Source organism: Salminus brasiliensis, chromosome 2 (genome assembly GCF_030463535.1).
Source record: "Salminus brasiliensis chromosome 2, fSalBra1.hap2, whole genome shotgun sequence".
Taxonomy (NCBI): domain Eukaryota; kingdom Metazoa; phylum Chordata; class Actinopteri; order Characiformes; family Bryconidae; genus Salminus; species Salminus brasiliensis.
This window is the reverse complement of record NC_132879.1, coordinates 12,435,523-12,454,634: the sequence shown is the minus strand read 5'-3', so window position 1 is coordinate 12,454,634 and position 19,112 is coordinate 12,435,523. Positions and strand designations below refer to the sequence as shown.

At 40.9% G+C, this 19,112-nt stretch overlaps 1 protein-coding gene across 4 annotated transcripts in view; it reads left to right on the top strand.

Annotated features, from left to right (window-relative positions):
* LOC140544271 (sodium bicarbonate cotransporter 3-like) overlaps window positions 1–19,112 on the top strand; it is a 64,362-nt gene that overhangs the window by 10,679 nt on the left and 34,571 nt on the right. For all 4 annotated transcript variants that reach the window (XM_072667732.1, XM_072667750.1, XM_072667742.1 and 1 more), the window contains exons 2-4: window positions 10,576–10,657; window positions 14,092–14,241; window positions 16,289–16,424. In XM_072667732.1, coding sequence (XP_072523833.1) covers window positions 10,576–10,657; window positions 14,092–14,241; window positions 16,289–16,424 — 368 coding nt within the window. The remainder of the gene's footprint in view (window positions 1–10,575; window positions 10,658–14,091; window positions 14,242–16,288; window positions 16,425–19,112) is intronic.

The window sequence follows — 19,112 nt, the reverse complement described above, 5'->3', positions numbered from 1 at the left end:
CCTCTGACTGATCTACAGGTTGTTTGGGGTACTTCACACAATGACTTTTGTGATGTGGCTGCAGGGAAGGTAGCTTCTGATGACTCAGTTTATGCAGATCATGTTGCAAAAGCAATCAGTGCTTTGCAGAAATACGCACCACCACTCCTATGCCAGCTACAGCAGGTGCTTTGCTTTGATTTGGGGGGTTACTTTTCCTTTGTTGTACTTGAGAGATTTCTTGGTTGTCCAGGTCCTGCCTTGTCTAGATCCTCCACAGTTCCTATTAATTGCCGTCTCTAAATGACAGTTTGGACAGTGGAAACTGTGAGCTGGTAGTGCTATATCTATTTATAGCTTTATGTGCCCTGCTTTGTAGGTATCAGTTAGCGTTGTTTTCAAATTTCCAGACAGACACAATGGTTCTTCAATTTCCACATGTCATAATTACTCCATTAAATACCATTAAATCTTTTTACTCAACAAAATATATTATTCCTTTACATACACCTATAACTATAAAGTCTTTTTTTAATATAAGAATACAAATAAATGAAACTACAGTATATTGTATTTAATATTTTAGTATTAATATTAGTATTCATTTAGTATCAGTATTAATATCTAAATAATAAAACATCGATACTGCTATAGTGGAGTTATCTCTATGAACTACTCTGTGCTCAGTCAAAGCTGTACCAGTAAAATATGAACCTACAGTCTTGGTCTTTTACCGTATTATGTCATAAGGCATGGGTTACAATACACTGCACTGTGTGTGTTCAGCTGCATTCAAATAATAAGCTGGCTTCAGACCGTACCTTGGAGACAACAGAACACACCAACACACCCTTTTCCTGAACCATTTTCTAAGACTCCAAGGAAACAAATGCCCTGAAGGCTCTGAAGGACGTGAGCTGTGTGTGTGTGCGCATGTGTGTGTGTGTGTGTGTGTGTGTGTGTGTGTGTGCTCTGCATCAAAAGTGAGGAGCTGTGACGTGATCGTGATCATGTTGGCTCAGTTGGAGTTCCACAGAAGCTCTGCCCTTTGGGGATCATGTTCATGTCATCCCATTGTAATGTTGACTTGGCTTCCTTCGTGACTGATTAGCACTATGTTTAAAACAGCACCCTCTCTGCTATTAATAGACTATAGCTGCTGTTGCCACCTTTAGACTTTTAAATACCAAAAAGCACCAGCGCTACAAGGTTACATTCTATCAGTCTTGTCCTCACCCACCTTACAGCCAATAATGAACGGCTGTGATGACTGCTGATTTTAAGAATGAACTGATGAATTTGCTTAGCGATTATTAACCATTTAAATGTTGAAGAGGGAAGCCGCAGTTCATTATAATATTTAAAAAAATGTGTGCTAAATTCAATATCACCAACAATCTATTCCGATTTCTCACATTTTGACATTAGGCTTGGCCTGGGTGATAGCTAAAAGTAATTATTGCATTATTTTCTTGTTTGAATTGCATTGTTGAAATATTGACCAATCTGGTGAGATCTTTAATGAGCCTATGTATAGGACATACAGTCATGCCCGAAAGTATTCATACCCCTGGCAAAGTTTGACTTAAATTTACTTTTATTTAACCAGAAGTTATATTTTTGCCTTGAAACGACACAGGCATCTCCCAGGAGATAACACGATGATGTACAAGAGGCATCATTGTGGGAAAAAGTATTTCTCAGCTTTTATACACATTTGAACAAAAAGTGGCATGTCCAAAATTATTCATACCCTTTGAAAACTGTCACAGTATATGGGAAAATCCAAAGTTCTATACCATTCCAAATAGTCCAAGCTGTTTTAAAGCATCCTAATTACCCTGATTCATTGGGAACAGCTGTTTTAATCAACTCAACAGGAGAAAAACAGCAGCTCTCTGCAGTTGGTTTGTGGACAGTCATGGCTAAGATAAAGGAGCTCACTAAGGACCTGCGGCTGTGCATTGTGGCCGCTCACAAGTCAGGAAAGGGCTATAAAGCCATATCAAAATGTTTTGAAGTTCCAGTGGCTACAGTGCAAAGTATTATTAAAAAATACAAGAAGTTCCGCACTGTGGAAAATCTCAGAAGATGTGGTCGGAAACCAAAAGTGACACCTGTGCTGGCCAGGTGAATAGTGAGAGAGGTGAAGAAAAATCCAAGGATCACCACCAAGGCCATCCTGGTGAATCTGGACTCTGCTGGTGGCGACATCTCAAGGCAGACAGTTCAACGGACACTGCACACTGCTGGGTTCCACGGACGCAGGCCAAGGAGGACACCACTTCTCCAGAAAAGGCACACAAAAGCCCGCTTGACCTTTGCAAATGCTCATCTGGACAAAGAAGAAGACTTCTGGTGTTCTGTTTTATGGTCAGATGAAACAAAAATTGAATTGTTTGGCCACAATGATGTGTGCACCATTTGGCGTCAAAAAGGAGAAGCCTTCAACCCTAAGAACACCATCCCCACTGTCAAACATGGTGGTGGGAACCTAATGTTTTGGGGGTGTTTTTCAGCCAATGGACCAGGGAACTTGATCGCAGTAAATGGCACCATGAAAAAAGAGCAATACATCAAGATTCTCAACAACAACATCAGGCAGTCTGCAGAGAAACTTGGCCTTGGGAACCGGTGGACATTTCAGCATGACAACGACCCAAAACACACAGCCAAAGTGGTGAAGAAATGGTTAGCAGACAAAAACATTAATGTTTTGCAGTGGCCCAGCCAGAGTCCTGACTTGAATCCAATTGAGAATCTGTGGAGGGAGCTAAAGATCAGGGTGATGGCAAGGAGACCCTCGAACCTCAAAGAGTTGGAGCTCATCACTAAAGATGAATGGGCAAAAATACCAGTGGAGACATGCAAAAAGCTGGTCAGCAATTACAGGAAGCGTTTGATTGCTGTAATAGCCAATAAAGGCTTTTCTATTAATTATTGAGAAGGGTATGAATAATTTTGGACATGCCACTTTTTATTCAAATGTGTATAAAAGCTGAGAAATATTTTTTCCCACAATGATGCCTCTTGTACATCATCGTGTTATCTCCTGGGAGATGCCTGTGTCATTTCCAGGCAAAAATATAATTTCTGGTTAAATAAAAGTAAATTTAAGTCAAACTTTGACAGGGGTATGAATACTTTCGGGCATGACTGTATATGTATAGGATATTAATCAAATCAATGCCACAATAACTATACTTATTTCATATTATTGACAAACAGGATTCTGTATCAGTATTATTTGAGATTTATTTTAATAAACTACTGTAAAGACAGAACACTATGCCCCCTATCTTACACCCTGCGCAAGGCGCTTCACAATGCTTATTGCTGTCTTACTATGCAAACCATGCAAACTTTTACAATAACAATAACAATAACAATGAAGTTATAAAGTTATTTAAAATTTTTTTTTAATAAAATAACATTATTCTAGAGACGAGGCGCTCCACCGCTTCAGCAAGTCTTCCCAGACCGTGTGCGATGCGCCATTGAAATAGCTATCCGCCAAAGTCAGGGTGAGCATTAAGGGGCATGCACTAGGCTGACACTAGCTGATGCCAGCTTTTGCCATCTCTTCTTTCCATCATCTACTCCCTTGAAAGCAAACTGGACTACCTCAGCTGACAACAAAACTAAAGCTATACACACATCAGGAGGGAAAGTACTGGCTTATTATTTTTTACAGGTAAGTTCTGATTAAGCCAAACCTGGGGAAGCGAGTGGGAGCAAGGCTAAAAGCTGACTGTTTACTCACAGCCTCCATCAACACAACAGGAGATAGAGAGGTGGATGAGGTTTGGACCTCTGCAGTTTCATAAGACTTCTGTTGCCGTACCTCTAGTCATGAGATTCAGTGTGCTCAAAATAGTAGAGAGAAATCAGTAGAACTAGAGCTAACCACTGACAGAGTGGATGCGAATGAGGGATCATCACCTACATTATGACCAATTAATGGGAGTAACCACCCTTGACTCAGACGACACTATCGAGACATCGTGGCATCGACTGTATTAGGTGACAGAAGGTGTTCATTATAGAGATCAACTGGTCCACAGTGACACATCAATTGCTCTGTACCACTTAAGTTGTTGTTGTTTCCCTCTGGCATCAATGGTCCGTAGGGTAGCATTGTTATGCTAATGGAAGGCACTCGATGTGTGAGAAGTCCATTCTTGGTACACCTTTACTATGATGGCTCTAGAACATCCCATGAAGTTGGCATTATGCAAGATGCTGCCACCCTTCACCCACTGTCACAGTCCTATCAGAATATCTTGACCTCCCCCGGTTTGGAATGAACTCGGCTCAGCGTGTCATGGATGCCAGGACAGTGTTTGCTGCAGGTATAAATATGCGAGCACACCAGTCAGTTGTAGCAAAATGCAAAACGATCGTAATGGGCAAAAGACGCTATTTGACTGATGAGATAGATTGACAGACAGGTGTATAGCTAGATAGACAGATAGATAGATAGACAGAGAGACAGACAAATGTATAGACATACAGATAGATACATAGATAGATAGATAGATAGATAGACAGACAGGTGTATAGCTAGATGGACAAATAGATAGATAGACAGAGAGACAGACAAATGTATAGACATACATATAGATAGATAGACAGACAGGTGTATAGCTAGATGGACAGATACATAGATACAAAGATAAGATACAAAGATACAAAGATAAAAGATTTATCTTCAAACTACGCAGAAGTAAGATATGGAGTTCCGCAAGGCTCAATTTTAGGACCGCTATTATTTACATTATACATGTTACCACTGGGCTCAGTTATAAGCAGACATGGCGTTAATTTCCATTTCTATGCAGATGACACACAGCTCTATATATCAGCTAAACCTGACGATAAATTTAGATTACAGAAAATGGAGGACTGTGTAAAGGATATAAAACTCTGGATGTCACATAACTTCCTTCTTCTCAACAGTGACAAAACCGAAGTTCTCCTTTTAGGTCCAAAAGACTCTAGAAATAAACTATCAGACTTAATGTTAGACTTGGCTGATTCTTCCATCATTCCTGGTTTAGCAGCTAAAAATTTTGGCGTCACATTCGACTCAGATTTATCATTTGAGCAACATATAGCTAATATTAGTAGAACAGCCTTTATGCAGCTTAGGAACATCTCCAAACTAAGAAACTCCTTATCACTACAAGACGCAGAAAAGCTAGTACATGCTTTTATTACCTCAAGGCTAGATTATTGTAACGCACTACTGTCAGGTTGTTCCAGCAGGAACCTCAATAAACTTCAGCTGGTGCAAAATGCTGCAGCCAGGGTCCTTACTAAAACTAGAAAATTTGACCATATCAGTCCAGTTCTATCAGCACTTCATTGGCTCCCAGTTAAATTCCGTATCGAATACAAAATTCTTCTATTAACATATAAAGCCCTACATGGCCTCGCTCCTGAGTACCTGCAGGATCTTATAGTATATTACGAACCATCAAGACTACTTAGATCTCAGGGTGCTGGCCTCTTACTCGTTCCCAAAATTCAGAAAACCTCAGCAGGGGGAAGAGCCTTTTCTTGGCCTGTTTGGTGGCCGTGCTGAAACCTAGATGGACTCGTGTCTGTCTGACACTATTAATATCACCACTATCAACTTTCTGTTGTATCTGATTTGGTAATTTTTATCATTAATGTTTAAATAGTCTGGCCAGAGGAGGATGGGTCCCCCTTGTGAGTCTTGGTTCCTCCCAAGGTTTCTTCCTCCAGCTCTGAGGGAGTTTTTCCTTGCCACTGTCGCCGACGGCTTGCTCACGGGGGTCTTTGACCCTTCATGTTATTCCTTCTTTCTTCTCTGTCTCTGTCCTTTATTAAGTACTAATTATGTAAAGCTGCTTTGTGACGACAACAGTTGTAAAAAGCGCTATACAAATAAATTTGACTTGACTTGACTTGATAGACAGAGAGACAGACAAATGTATTGAAATACAGATAGATAGATAGACAGACAGGTGTATAGCTAAATGGACAGATACATAGATAGAGAGACAGACAAATGTATAGACAAACAGATAGATAGACAGACAGGTGTATAGCTAGATGGAAAGATAGATAGACAGAGAGACAGACAAATGTATAGACAAACAGATAGATAGACAGACAGGTGTATAGCTAGATGGACAGATAGATTGATAGACAAAGAGACAGACAGACAAAGTCTGATGCACTAACATATTTTGCATTGTTATATCATAGACAGATAGATAGATAAAATCTAATCATTTGCACAATATCTTTACACATTCAAGCTGTGGCAGCTAAATATATATATATTATATAATATAATCTCCACAGTGACAAAGGTACATATTTTATTCATTTTCATTAGGTTTCAAGCTGGTTTTGACTCTCTGGTGCTTTCCCTTTTGCTCTCTTCTTGCTCTTCTTGTAGTTGTATTTAGTAGGTATTATCAAAAGTTATGTGTTTGTACTACAAGTGTACAAATGATCCTGGATCATAATGTCATGTTTATTTAGCATGTTTATCACTGTCCCTGCTGTTAGTAACAGCTGTATCCTTCTAATGTTGGTCTGCATGTTATTCTGTAATGAGAATCAGTGATACAGACTTTCAGGTCACTGAAAATGCACTCTGAAGGCACCTTCTACCTCAGCATCTCAAATGCTTGAAGAAATGAACCCAGCCCCTTCTTTAATCCTCACTTTCATGTTCATTTCAGGTCAAAGAAAATATGGCCTGAAAGCACCTTCCACCTCAGCGGTGTAACAAATGCCTCAGTAACTAGACTGAGCCATCAAAGCCTTGTGAACTGAGAGAGTGGTCAGAGCACTTTGGCTGTTCTCAGGCTGTTAAGAGCTGGTGTTTGAGTGCTAGTGATGTAACAGGCCGTATAATGCTTTCACTGGCCAGATTATTAGAAATCTTGTTAGTGTACAGGTTGAGACTGTAGTCATTTGTTTTGGCCATCCTCCAGCCCTTCTTCACTGGTGAGAACTTCTTTAGGCTGGATGTTTTTGTGCCTACACCACACATACACATTACTATGCAAGTATCACTGCAGTGCACCTAAATAAAAGCTGGTCAGCAGTGTTCTTGTGGTCAGAAACCGATCAATGATGACTGTAGTAAAAGGGATGCTGATGATGATACAGTCTATAATTGTATAATGCATGTGTTTAAAATAAAGTGGCCAGTGAGAGAAAGTGAATGGTAGGGGTTCCTAATAAAGGAGGAGGGCAGTGTAATATTGATGCTGTGACCTGATATAGCCTGCAGCGCAAGACCGGACACTGGCAGACTGAGAATAGGCACAACAGCCACAGGCAGGTTGGACATGGGCAGATCCAACACAGCCAGTTGCAGAAGAGGTAGGTCCAGCATAGGCAGGCTGGGCCAAGGTAAGTCGAGTAGCACAGGCAGGTTGGCCACAGGAAGACTAACACAAATGCCTTAGTGGCAGCCTAAGAATAGGCTGTCATGCAGGCAAAGGCAGGTTGGACAAAGGCGGGTCCAGCACAGCTAGTGCCAGCAGAGGCAGGTCCAGCACAGGCAGGCCCAAGCCCAAGCAAGTAAAGTGTCAAGAGGCTGGCTGGGCCCAGGCAGGCAAGGCACAGGCAGATCGGATATAAGCAGGCTGGCCACAGGCAGGCTAGGCAAAAGCAGGTCGGACATAGGAAGGCTGGGTACAGGCAAGTCGGCCACAAGCAGGTTGAGCACAGGCAGGTCTACCCAGGCATGCTGAGCACTGGCAGGTTGTGGGTTAAGCTAGCTAGTACTTGCATGTGTGCAGTATGTGTGTAAAGGAAATGGGTGGTGAGGAATGATACGAATTAATGAATGACAGGATGTTGAGAGAATCAGCAGGAGAAAAGGAGTGAGAGAAAGTGAGTGAGTGTGTTACGTTTAGGCTCGTTGTGATACAGCTTTAAAAAACGCTATATTCAGACCCCATGCATGTATGCAGTCACTATGAAAAGGGGGAAAGGGCGCGTGATTGGGTGTTGTGCAGTTGGTATTTTTGGATGCGGATGTAATTATTATGAGCTTCCTGTTGTTTTCTGATACCCAACATGCCATGGGAGTGTATAAAAGACTGTGTGGGTGTGTGTGTATGTGTGTGGGAGAGAGAGTCCTTGGGCTCACTGCTCTGAATGTCTCTGGAACACCCAAAAGCATGTGATGCTAAAATAGGATACAATTGTTTTACATTATAGATCTTAGATTTAATTGATCAGTTTAAAAGACTTAATAAGGGTGAATCCACCTTAAATCACCATAATCTAGACATATATTATGACTGACTTTACTGTAGGGGTGTAACGGTACATGAAAGTTCACACCAAAGTTTGGACATCATGTTTTGGTACAAGTGTGGTACAACAGGAAAAAGAAAACCCTTTTTATTTATTGTGAACAGAACGTCATGCAAGTTTCCAATTGACCCTGTTCACACCTGGTAACTTCATCCCTTTCGAGTAACAGGATTATATCTGAATAAGACCAAGCCACGAAAAAATTCAGGTGTTAACACACCCAGGACTCTAAACCAGATACAAATCCCCATCACTCAAAACACTTTAGGAGGAGGTCTGAGACACATTTGAGCCACATACGTCTCTCCAAGACACATTTTGCAACCGAAACCCTCCCAGTACAAACGAAACACCAGTAATAATTGCAGTGCAGTGAGCAAATGTGCCTTTTGTGTCCAACACACGCAATCGGATTGTAGTGTAAATGCCCAGTTTAAATGCATGTGGCTAAAATCCAATCCATATACTAGTCACAAGAAGTGACTAGGTGTAAACGTGGTCTTGGTTCCACCTGATGTCTTATAGTGCTCCCTTGATGTAGTCGATATAGCCTGTAGTGTGTAACCATTAGCATGTTGGATGTGTTTTAAGACCAGACACTGGCAGACTGAGAATAGGCACAGCCACAGGCAGGTTGGACATGGGCAGGTCCAGTGCAGCCAGTGCCAGAAGAGGTAGGTCCAGCATAGGCAGGCTGGGCCAAGGTAATTTGAGTAGAGGCTGGCTGGACAGCACAGGCAGGCTAAGCACAGGCAGGTTGGCCACAGGAAGACTAAGACAAATGCCTCAGTGGCAGACTAAGAATAGGCATGACAGCCAAAGGCAGGTTAAACTTAGCCGGGTCCAGCACAGCTAGTGCCAGCAGAGGTAGGTCCAGCACAGGCAGGCCCAAGCCCAAGCAAGTCAAGTGTCAAGAGGCTGGCTGGGCCCAGGCAGCCAAGGGCCCAGGCAGATCGGATATAAGCAGGCTGGTCAAAGGCATCAGATCTCATCAGATCCATCACAACGTCATGAGTGGAAATAAGGGCTTAAGGGCTTAAGCACTGTTGGTGCAAGTTCCACTTCCAGCATCAACATTTAAAGAGTAATAGCTTGTAGTATCATTTTCAGTAACATACACCTTTAATAGTCTCCAATATCACAGAAAGAAAAATCGATTTGCCAATTATGACAGTTCATTGGCCAGTTCAGAGATTTTATATGAACTGACCGTTAAAGCTTTCCCTGCCAGACGAGTCCAGAGATGCTGAGCTTGTTGCCAGGCTTCACTGGAGGTCAGTCACACTTTGACTAAGCCTGTCTCAGCTTACTGACTGTAACACATTGGGGCTACACCAGGCTGGGTTGTCTCAGGTGACTTATCCACTCAGGCTGTGCAACATCATTCCAAATCAAACTACTGAAAGATAAAAGGTGTGTGTAGGTGTGTGATACAAAAATACATATATGGCATGATGTGACAACTTATAAATTATAGTACACACAAGTGCAAATATATAACCTTTACATGAATGAAGACAACTGCTTACATATTGTCGCTGTCACACAGAGTTTTTTACAGGAGAAGGGAATCTTCTTAACTTTTAATGAAGGTCAGTGTAAAACATTTTGAGGCATTTGGAGCAACTGCCAGATTAAAAGCCTATATCACCTTTAGACATTATGTCGAAAATGTAAATGTGTGAGTAAATCAGTAAGGTAAATCAGGCTAAATATTCTGTGGAATGAACAAAATAGGAACAAATACAAAAATAAAACAATTAACGTAACTTAAAAGTAAAGGATGGGAAGAATTGTAAGGCATTAATTCTATATAAAGACTTCTCTAGCTTTATGAGTCTATATGTGTATGTTTGAAAGTGCAGTTGCTGAAGGTATAGTACCTCTATCAGAGCAATAGCACCATCACCTTTACCCACTCCAAAGTGCATGCAGCATCAATTATTCACTCTGCCCTACATTACTGAATGAATATGTGTGTTGGCGTGGGTGTTTTCTTTATAACTGTGTCTGTGGAGGGGTGTCTTTAAGTGCATGGCTGTGTTTGTGTCTTAGTAGGTTAGAGGAAAGGCCCAGTCAGTATGACTGCTACTGGTAGAACATCAATTTGGTTAAAGTATCCAGTAACTCCAGTAAAGACTTTCTGAATTTTGGCAGGTAGAGTCTGCAGTTGGGGTCTACAGAGGTGTCTGAACTGAACTGTCTATTACTTTGTGATATCTGAAGAATATTTCAGTGTGATACTAACTCTCTCTCTCTCTAACTCTGTATGTGTCCTAGAATAACAGTGAAGAGGCTATTGTTGACCATGGCAAGACCAGCTCAGCTACACACACCAACTTTGAGAAAGAAGAACTAGAGAGTAAGTATGTCCATGTTCATGTATGTTTTCCTTCCACCAATCAGTCGTCCTGTCAGTCCACCCATTTATCCATCCATCCACACAGTAAGCCATCCATTTATCCATGCGTCCATCCAAACATATGCTTATCAATTCACCCAATAATCGATCCATACATTTCTGCATCAATTCACCCAGCAGTTGATCCATTCAAATATCCATCAATCCGAACAGTACACCGTCCATTCACATAGCCATCAATCCACCCATCCAAATATCTGTCCATTAGTCTGCCCATTTATCCAACCATCCAATGATCTATCCATCAATCCACCCAGTACCCCATCCATTCATATAGCTATGAATTCATCCATCTATTAGCCCACCTATTTATCATCCTTCAGTCCACCCAGTACTCCATTCATTCATATAGTCATAAATCCATCCATCTATTAGATCTATTAGAATCCATCCAAAGATCTTTCCAACCAATCTATACCCCAAACCATTCCATTCATTTATCCATCAATTCATCTGTCTATCTTTCCATTGATTCATCCATTTGTCAATTTATTTCCTCCATCCATCCAGCCATCCATTCTTCTTTAAGCTATCAATCCTTGTCCATCTGTCTGTGTTTTCTGTGGGTGTTTCCTGTATTCAGTGTCTTTTGGTGCATATTTACTTGTTTGCTTGGCCCACTCTTTAATCTGCAGTAATTATGAAGGATTTATGTACTGAACCCAAAACTAAACCTTTGGCAGACAAACCAGAACAGACAAATAGGTCATATTTAGCACACTGAGGTACTATGTACACAAGCCTCAATATCTAGGGGATATGATATGAATTCATATTGGAGCAGAAAACAGGATTCGGCAGGGGTCTACTTGCTTTAGGGACTTTTAAGGGGCAGACTATCTGGACAGCTTCTGCTGACAGTGATGGAAGCAATAACAAGCAATCAGATCTCCAATCTGTAGTAACAGAGTTATAGTGACAGTCTCAGAGGAGCACTGATGAAGTACCATTCTGTCACTGTCCCCCAACAACGTATATACGATAAACCTTGTATAGGAGAGGGAAATCATCTTCTTAGCTTTAATGGAAGTGAATGTATAAAGCTTTTAAGCTGTTAATGAAGTTATTTCTTTAACATTTTCATTGATTAATTCATGATTACGCATTATAATTCATGAGTCATTACACATTATAAAAAACTGCCAAATTCACCTTATAGAAAAAATGTTTTTGCATGACAGTGATTATTTATTAATGCAGATTATTAGTGCACTGTATTCATAAATGCATTTAACCTGTTTGTTACACAGATATTATACTGTGATAATATATTTCAGTTCCTCAAAGCCCTTTTTACCATTTTACATTCTGTATTTGCAAGACTATTGATCAAAGCTTTCAGCACCTCGTCATGAATCCATTATTACATTATTCATTATTCATATCTCCAAACCTAAATTAGCTCTATTGAAATGTATTACCTCAACAAGTCACACAGTTTGCTGACAGACTCCACCTGTGTGGAAAATTAATGGATCACCTGCTGTGAGATCATCTGTGAGGATAACTACACCTCTCCCTCTGTCAGATCCCACAGTGTAATCAGGATTTAGCAAAGGACATATTCAAAACGAAGATAAAAGAGAAGAATCCCAGGGTCAGATTATACAGAGAGGCACTCTGCTGAAAGGGTCATCATTATTATTTCTGAGATGTTGAACATGTTAGGTTTGATATGAGTACAGGAAATGTTCAGTCAGAGCACAAACAGTATTTGCAAAGGATAGAGCTAGAGAGAAAATGCTTGGGGAAGAATACTGCTGTTGTTTCAGAATGGAAGGCTTGTTTAGAGGACACTGTGAGATACAGTGTGAGGAACACCTGACTGTAATTTTAACACAGCAACAGAAATTCCTAAATGAAACTCCTCCCTGTCGCTGGAACTGCAATGCACTTTACCCATTGAATGCTTAAAGGTTTACTCTGTTTGGTTAAATGGTTCTTTACATACAAGGAAAACCTCTTGTAGGTGTTTTTAAGGTGCACCCATTGCACTCATACACAGCTTGTATAATCTCTGTAGAAAAGCACTGCTAGTAGAACAGGACTCTCTGGAGCTGCCACACATGACCTTAAGGCCACCGGGCCCAGTTTCAGAGCATAGGTTAGAGGGGGATAATGCTGCGTTCCATTTGAACTGGGATGTTGACATTTCTAAGTTCCAAGTAGGACATTTTAACTGGAATGCCCCAGAAAGTCAGATTTCCTACTCAGAAAGTCAGAGAGCCTCAACAACCCATAGATCAAAACCCAAGAAGGCAGCGCCACACATCAACAGTAGTAAAATCAGGAGTCTTATACAGTTTATTAGCACTTCTATCTATTTCCGTCTCATTAAATCAGTCATACATACGTACAACTCTGTTTTTTAGACGTTTGGATGCGCAAAATAATGCATTACCAACTGGTATTAGTGGTCTTACAGTGCTAATCTCAGACAATGCTAACAATGATAGACTGGAACATACTTTGGATATATTGGATTCCTCATGTAGCACTGATAGATGATTGTCAGATCAGTCTTAGCTTAGTCTTTTGAAATAGTATGTAATTCTCTAAAAGTTTAACTGGAATGTGGTCCACTCGGGTGTGCTGGAGTTCTTTGGAGTGATGGAGCTCCATCTAATATATTTGGGATGAGTTGACCCCAGTGTGACTGGATGCAGTCAAAGGGGAGCTCAGACAGGTCAGACATCTGTGCTAGGCTAAAAGCTACCGCTAACCAAGTGATATAATAAGGTGGCTCTACCAATGCTTGTCAATGTGTTTTAGTGAAGTTTGTGTTTTGATGTTACTGGATTGGACTTCAGTTAGGGCTATATATATATATATATATATATATATATATATATATATATATATATATATCAGGCGATATGGTAATCCTATATCATGATATTTAAAGACTTTCTTTGCAATAAACAATATTTATCATAAATAGATTAAATAATCAAAGATTAAATACATTAGTAGCGACAGATTAAAAACTACGATTCAGATCCTTTCCCGTACTGAATCGAGTTATTTTCATTCAACATCTGCTGCTCTTCATCTAATTAAACCAGTCTAATTACACTGTTTGAAATGAAACCTGCAGCTTACAGTATCTTTGATATGCTTGAAAACGATAACAGAATTTATCACAATACCATAAGATAATATCATATTGCCCAGCACACCTTCAGTATTTAGCATGTTTTCCAAAAAAACCTGTTTATTCCACCACGGTGGCTTGATTGTAAAAGTTGGGAAACTTGGGCTGGAGGTGTAAGTTCAAATGCAGCATGAAGCAGTGTAAAGAACACCTGATCATTGCTTTAATGCACAGTGTGGAAAACTTGGCTATAGCTCTGACTATGCTCTCTCTCTCCCAGGCCACAGGGCTGTCTATGTAGGGGTCCATGTCCCTCTGGGGAAGGAAAGCAGACGCAGACACAGACACCGAGGACACAGGCACCACCGCAAGAGAAACAAAGAGAGAGACTCTGACCAGGAGGCCGGAGAGAGAGAATCTCCCACTTATGGTAAATCTCATCTGCACGCAGTCTTTCACAACAGACTGGCCCTGGATACTAACTCTTTAAGACTTAATGATAAATAGCTACAACTGTCTTTAAGTAACTACCTTGCAAGTTATGTAGTTAGAAGAGTAAAGACTTGGAATTAGGCTCATATGTGGGTTCTAGAGGTGTAAAGGGAAACTGCATCAGGCTTTGATAGTTACATAGCTGATAGCTAAATCACACCATCACCTGGACTGCAAATGAAGTAACACAGTTATCATCTGTAGAAAAACCACCATAAACTGTGTTATTGTGATCTAAATTAAGTGGCGAAACACCACAAGTGAGTACAAGTATCTTACACATTGTTCTCTAATGGTAACATAATTACTATAATTCTAATTACTACCTCACCTCATTAATTTCTATTACTGTTTTATTCATTTATAATAATAACTGAATTCATCTAACAATGTTAACATCCAGAGGTTCGTTCGCTGTCTTCAAACGCAGACTAAAGACCCACCTCTTCCGAGAGTACTTGGACGAAGTGTAGTGTTGAGTATTGTGGTCTCCATACTGACTTTTGTGTTTAGTAGTATTTAAGCTTAGAAGTATCTTTGGATCCTAGCCAATACAAACTAGCTAAGGGTATTTCTCTGAGTAAACAGCGAAGCACTTTTGTAAGTCGCTCTGGAGAACAGCGTCTGCTAAATGCTTTAATGGTAAATGCAAATCAGTCCACTTCACTCTTCTTCTTGGATGTGCTTTTTTCTTAACTTTATGCTTAAGTAAATTGTTATCCTTCTAAACTCTTCGTAAAACTTTCTTAGTTTTTTCTCTTAATCAGCATTTTTTTTTAATTTTCTTAAATATTTTCTAAACTTTACGACAGCCTCACATTAAGACCATGCCCAGATTGTTCTCAGAAAGGTCTGAATGAGTAAACTTTGGTGATTTTTGATGTGTGTTTTATTGTATTTCTGCTTTACTTAACACCCAAGTTTAGTATTTTACAAATTAATCAATATTAAAACGTGTTCCCAGGAACTTTACAATGCAGAATGCTTCTCAGCTCTGCTCTTATAATGATGGATCCCATTGTACATGTAAATTTAACAAATCCTACATAAGAAAAACACTGATGAATGTCAGGATCTTGGTGAAAACTGAATAAGTGGGTTTTAAGAGATTTCCGTTTAACCCCTTAAAAAGCCAATGTCCCGTCTGCAGGCTGAAAGTGTTATTACAAACTTCTGTTACCAAAGAATAGCCTGTCCAGTTTGTACAGTTTGAGGTCCCTGTAGTTACTGAGTAACACACTTTAGTGTGTAATTAGCCTTCCTGTGTTAATGGGTTAGGAACAGTTGATGAGGCCCATTCTTATGAATTTCTCAGTACGTTTCTTAAGATACCAGTCCCAGATCTCATGAGTTTCTTTGTATCAGTTAACAGCCCTAACAGGTACTGAAAATAAGTCGAATCAAACCTGCTTTATTGATATGACTAGAGTAAGCCACCTTTGTTGCCAAAGCTGTACTATAATTGATGTTGACTGTGAAGGATGTTCTTTTCTACAGGCTTACAGCTGGCTTATTGGTTCATTGCTTGTTGAAAACACATCCTTTTTTTAGTGGAATTATAGCTAAAAGCTAAAAAAAGCTAAAAGGTGAAAGCTTATTAAGATTTTGAACTGGATTCTGGATTCAAACATCATACCGGTTCAGCCTCAGATTAGCTGTGTTAAATCTAACATTTGACCCATAGTTCCTTCATCAAAATCCACTTCTAGACAATGGTGGTGTTCAGAAAACCTGCCGTTTTCCTTTTTTGTTAGCACCTTCCAGACTAGCAGACTTGGGTTGAGCTCAAGTCAGTGTGTGTGAGAGAGAGTGAGAAACCTGTGAAAGAGTCTGTTAATGGAAAACCTGGAGAGTCTCTGGAGGTAGCCAGGGCCTTGAATAAGACAAAATGAGTCACACAGGACATTCACACATACATACATACACACACACACACAAACGAAAACACACATCCACACTCATGTCTCTCTGCTTTTTCCCTGTAGACACACCGTCTCAGCGGGTGCAGTGCATTCTGGGTACTGAGGACGGTGATGTGGAGCATGTTCCTCATGAGCTTTTCACCGAACTGGATGAACTGTCTGTTCGCCACGGAAACACTGAGTGGAGAGAGACTGCCCGGTGTGTATTGCTTTGATAGCCCAGGCTAATTGACAGTGTGCAAAGGCCAACCTCAGCTCACTGCCAGCCTCATCATCATCCATCCGGCCAATTAGTTCACTTACAGGAAGGGTCAACACTATGAGAGACAGCAGGGATATGACGTTTAGCATGCACCTATTGCTGACACAGATGTGCAAATACACACACAGCCTGTCTAGTCCCCATAGAGAAGTATTGCACTTGAATAGGACTCTCTGGAACAGATAAACATATACCTATTAGCACCTTGCCTAATGCCAGGTGTGGGCTAGAGAGGGTATAATGCCCTTCAGCATTGAGCTGTGGAGCAGTGGAACTGTGTTCTCTGGAATGATGGTGCTCATTTTCAATATTTTTGGTTTGTATTAGGGAGTTAGGGACAAGGTGGGGTATCACTGTCTTATTATACGTTTATTTCAGTTTCTCTATTGTCTTTCAAAGGTACCAGAGGATGCATTTATTATTTGTAATTTAGAGTATGGTATGTGACTAGGTTGGTTGGTAAAAATGCTCAGATGTGGCTTTACAAGCCTGTTTACCACCCTGTTATATAAAACACAGGGGTTTTTCCTTTTATGGAGGGCTTGTGAAAATCATTGCTATGCTCCAGGTTGGGTTTAGGGCACGAAGAAGGCTAACAGTAGCCACATAGCACAGCCTAGCCAAGAATAGCTTAGAAAGACAAATTCAAACAAACATATTTTTGTTATTATTCCTGAGTCTTAACAGAGACAGTGTTGCTGTCCTCTTTGGGTCCTCTCGGTGTCCAGTCAGCACAGTGCATGGGTTAATTAGCTGAAGAGCTTTGGGCCTACATTCACAGAGGCAAACACAGGTGCTACAGAGGGTCCTTTGCGGCCATAGAAGAAACACATTGTAAAGGAGATTAGTGAATGCAAATAACCTTTTAAAGGCTTTTAAGGCTTTATATTCTTCACCAGTATAAGGGATCTTCACACTCTCATCACACCTACTTTTTTTTTTTTTTACAAAAACGATTCTTCATGGAACCCTATAGGGGTTCTTCTGCGGTATTGCTCAAAAACCCTTTGTAGCACCTTTATTTATAAGGAGTGTAGCATATGCTTTTAGCTATTTCAGCAGCTTCAGATGCTTTTGTTAATGGACCTTCATTTACCACACACACACACACACAAAGGTATTCTTAATTATATGCACTTAGAAGAAGACGAACATCAAACCCAGAACCACTGTAAGTCTGTTATTAGTGTGTTTTGGGGTTATTTTGCTAATGGAAACGTCTCAAAATGATTGTCTGCGGTAAGCAGCCATACTGTTTCTTCTCCTTCTTTTGGGCCTTAGCGACGATGTGCAACTTGTAACGTTGTGCGTTCGAATCACTCCTGGTGTGGACTGAAGTTTCTTGTGCACAAGAACTGCTTAATTACACATTGAAGGGACAACCAAGGCCTTAAAGCATCACAACCTCTCCCTGGACACTGAGGTGGCTGCCCACCTTTCTGTGTGCGTATGTTCTCATTGTCCTCATCACCAAACTCCAGCTAACAATCGAAGGTGTTCTCTGCTGTCTGAGGCAGTCTCAGGCCTGGGTGAACATTGCTGTTGTAGTGAAGATAGCGCCCAGCTGGGCACCACTCTCTTGGGCAGGACAGAAGAGTGCTTTAGGCTGAGTGTGGTGTTTTGGCGGAGTGTAGACTGCACCTGCAGTACAATGGTGAGTCATAAGACTGATGTTTTCTCTCTGCCTGCAGAAAACTGGGATGGGGTACTAAACAGCCTTGTGTACTGCCACTGTTACTATTTCCATGACTTAGGTGTCTGCACTGAGAGGCTTGTGTGTGTGTGTGAGAGAGAGAGCTTACCTGTGTCTGATTGTGATGGCTGAACCAGACTCTGGAATAGAACATTTTCTTTATCTATCATTCAGGCCATTCATTACACTGCTAGCACACACACATGTACACACACACACACACACACACACACACACAGACCATACACACATAATTCACTGTACTCTCACAGCTTAGAGCTTAGAGGTTGCAGAGTGCAGTCTATGGCAAATTGCACCTATTAGAGAAAGATCAGAAAATTTAGAAACTCTCTCTCTCTCTCTCGTTCTCTCTGTGTGCTCTTCTGGGTGAGAACACATTGATTTCACACTTAAAGCAAGATCATCGTACTGAACAAGACGTGACGGATGCATGGTTAAATTATGTGGACTTACTAAAGCTTTCTGTGGAGGTTATAATAGTGCCCTCTAACATAAAGATTAGTTTTAATCTCTCTCTCTCTCTCTCTCTCTCTCTCTCTCTCTCTCTCTCTCTTTCTCACTGGTCCTCACTCTCTTTCTCTCTCACTTTCATGGGCTCTCGCTCTCACTGTCTCTCGCTGTCTTGCTCTCGCTCCCTTTTTCTCTGGCTCTCACTCTCTTTCTCTCTCGCTTTCATTGGCTCTCGCTCTCACTGTCTCTCGCTGTCTTGCTCTCGCTCCCTTTTTCTCTGGCTCTCACTCTCTTTCTCTCTCGCTTTCATTGGCTCTCGCTCTCACTGTCTCTCGCTGCCGTGCTCTGGCTCTCTTTCTCTCTGACTCTCGCTCTCTTTTTCTCTCGCTTTCATTGGCTCTCGCTCTCACTGTCTCTCGCTGTCTTGCTCTCGCTGTCTTTCTCACTGGTCCTCACTCTCT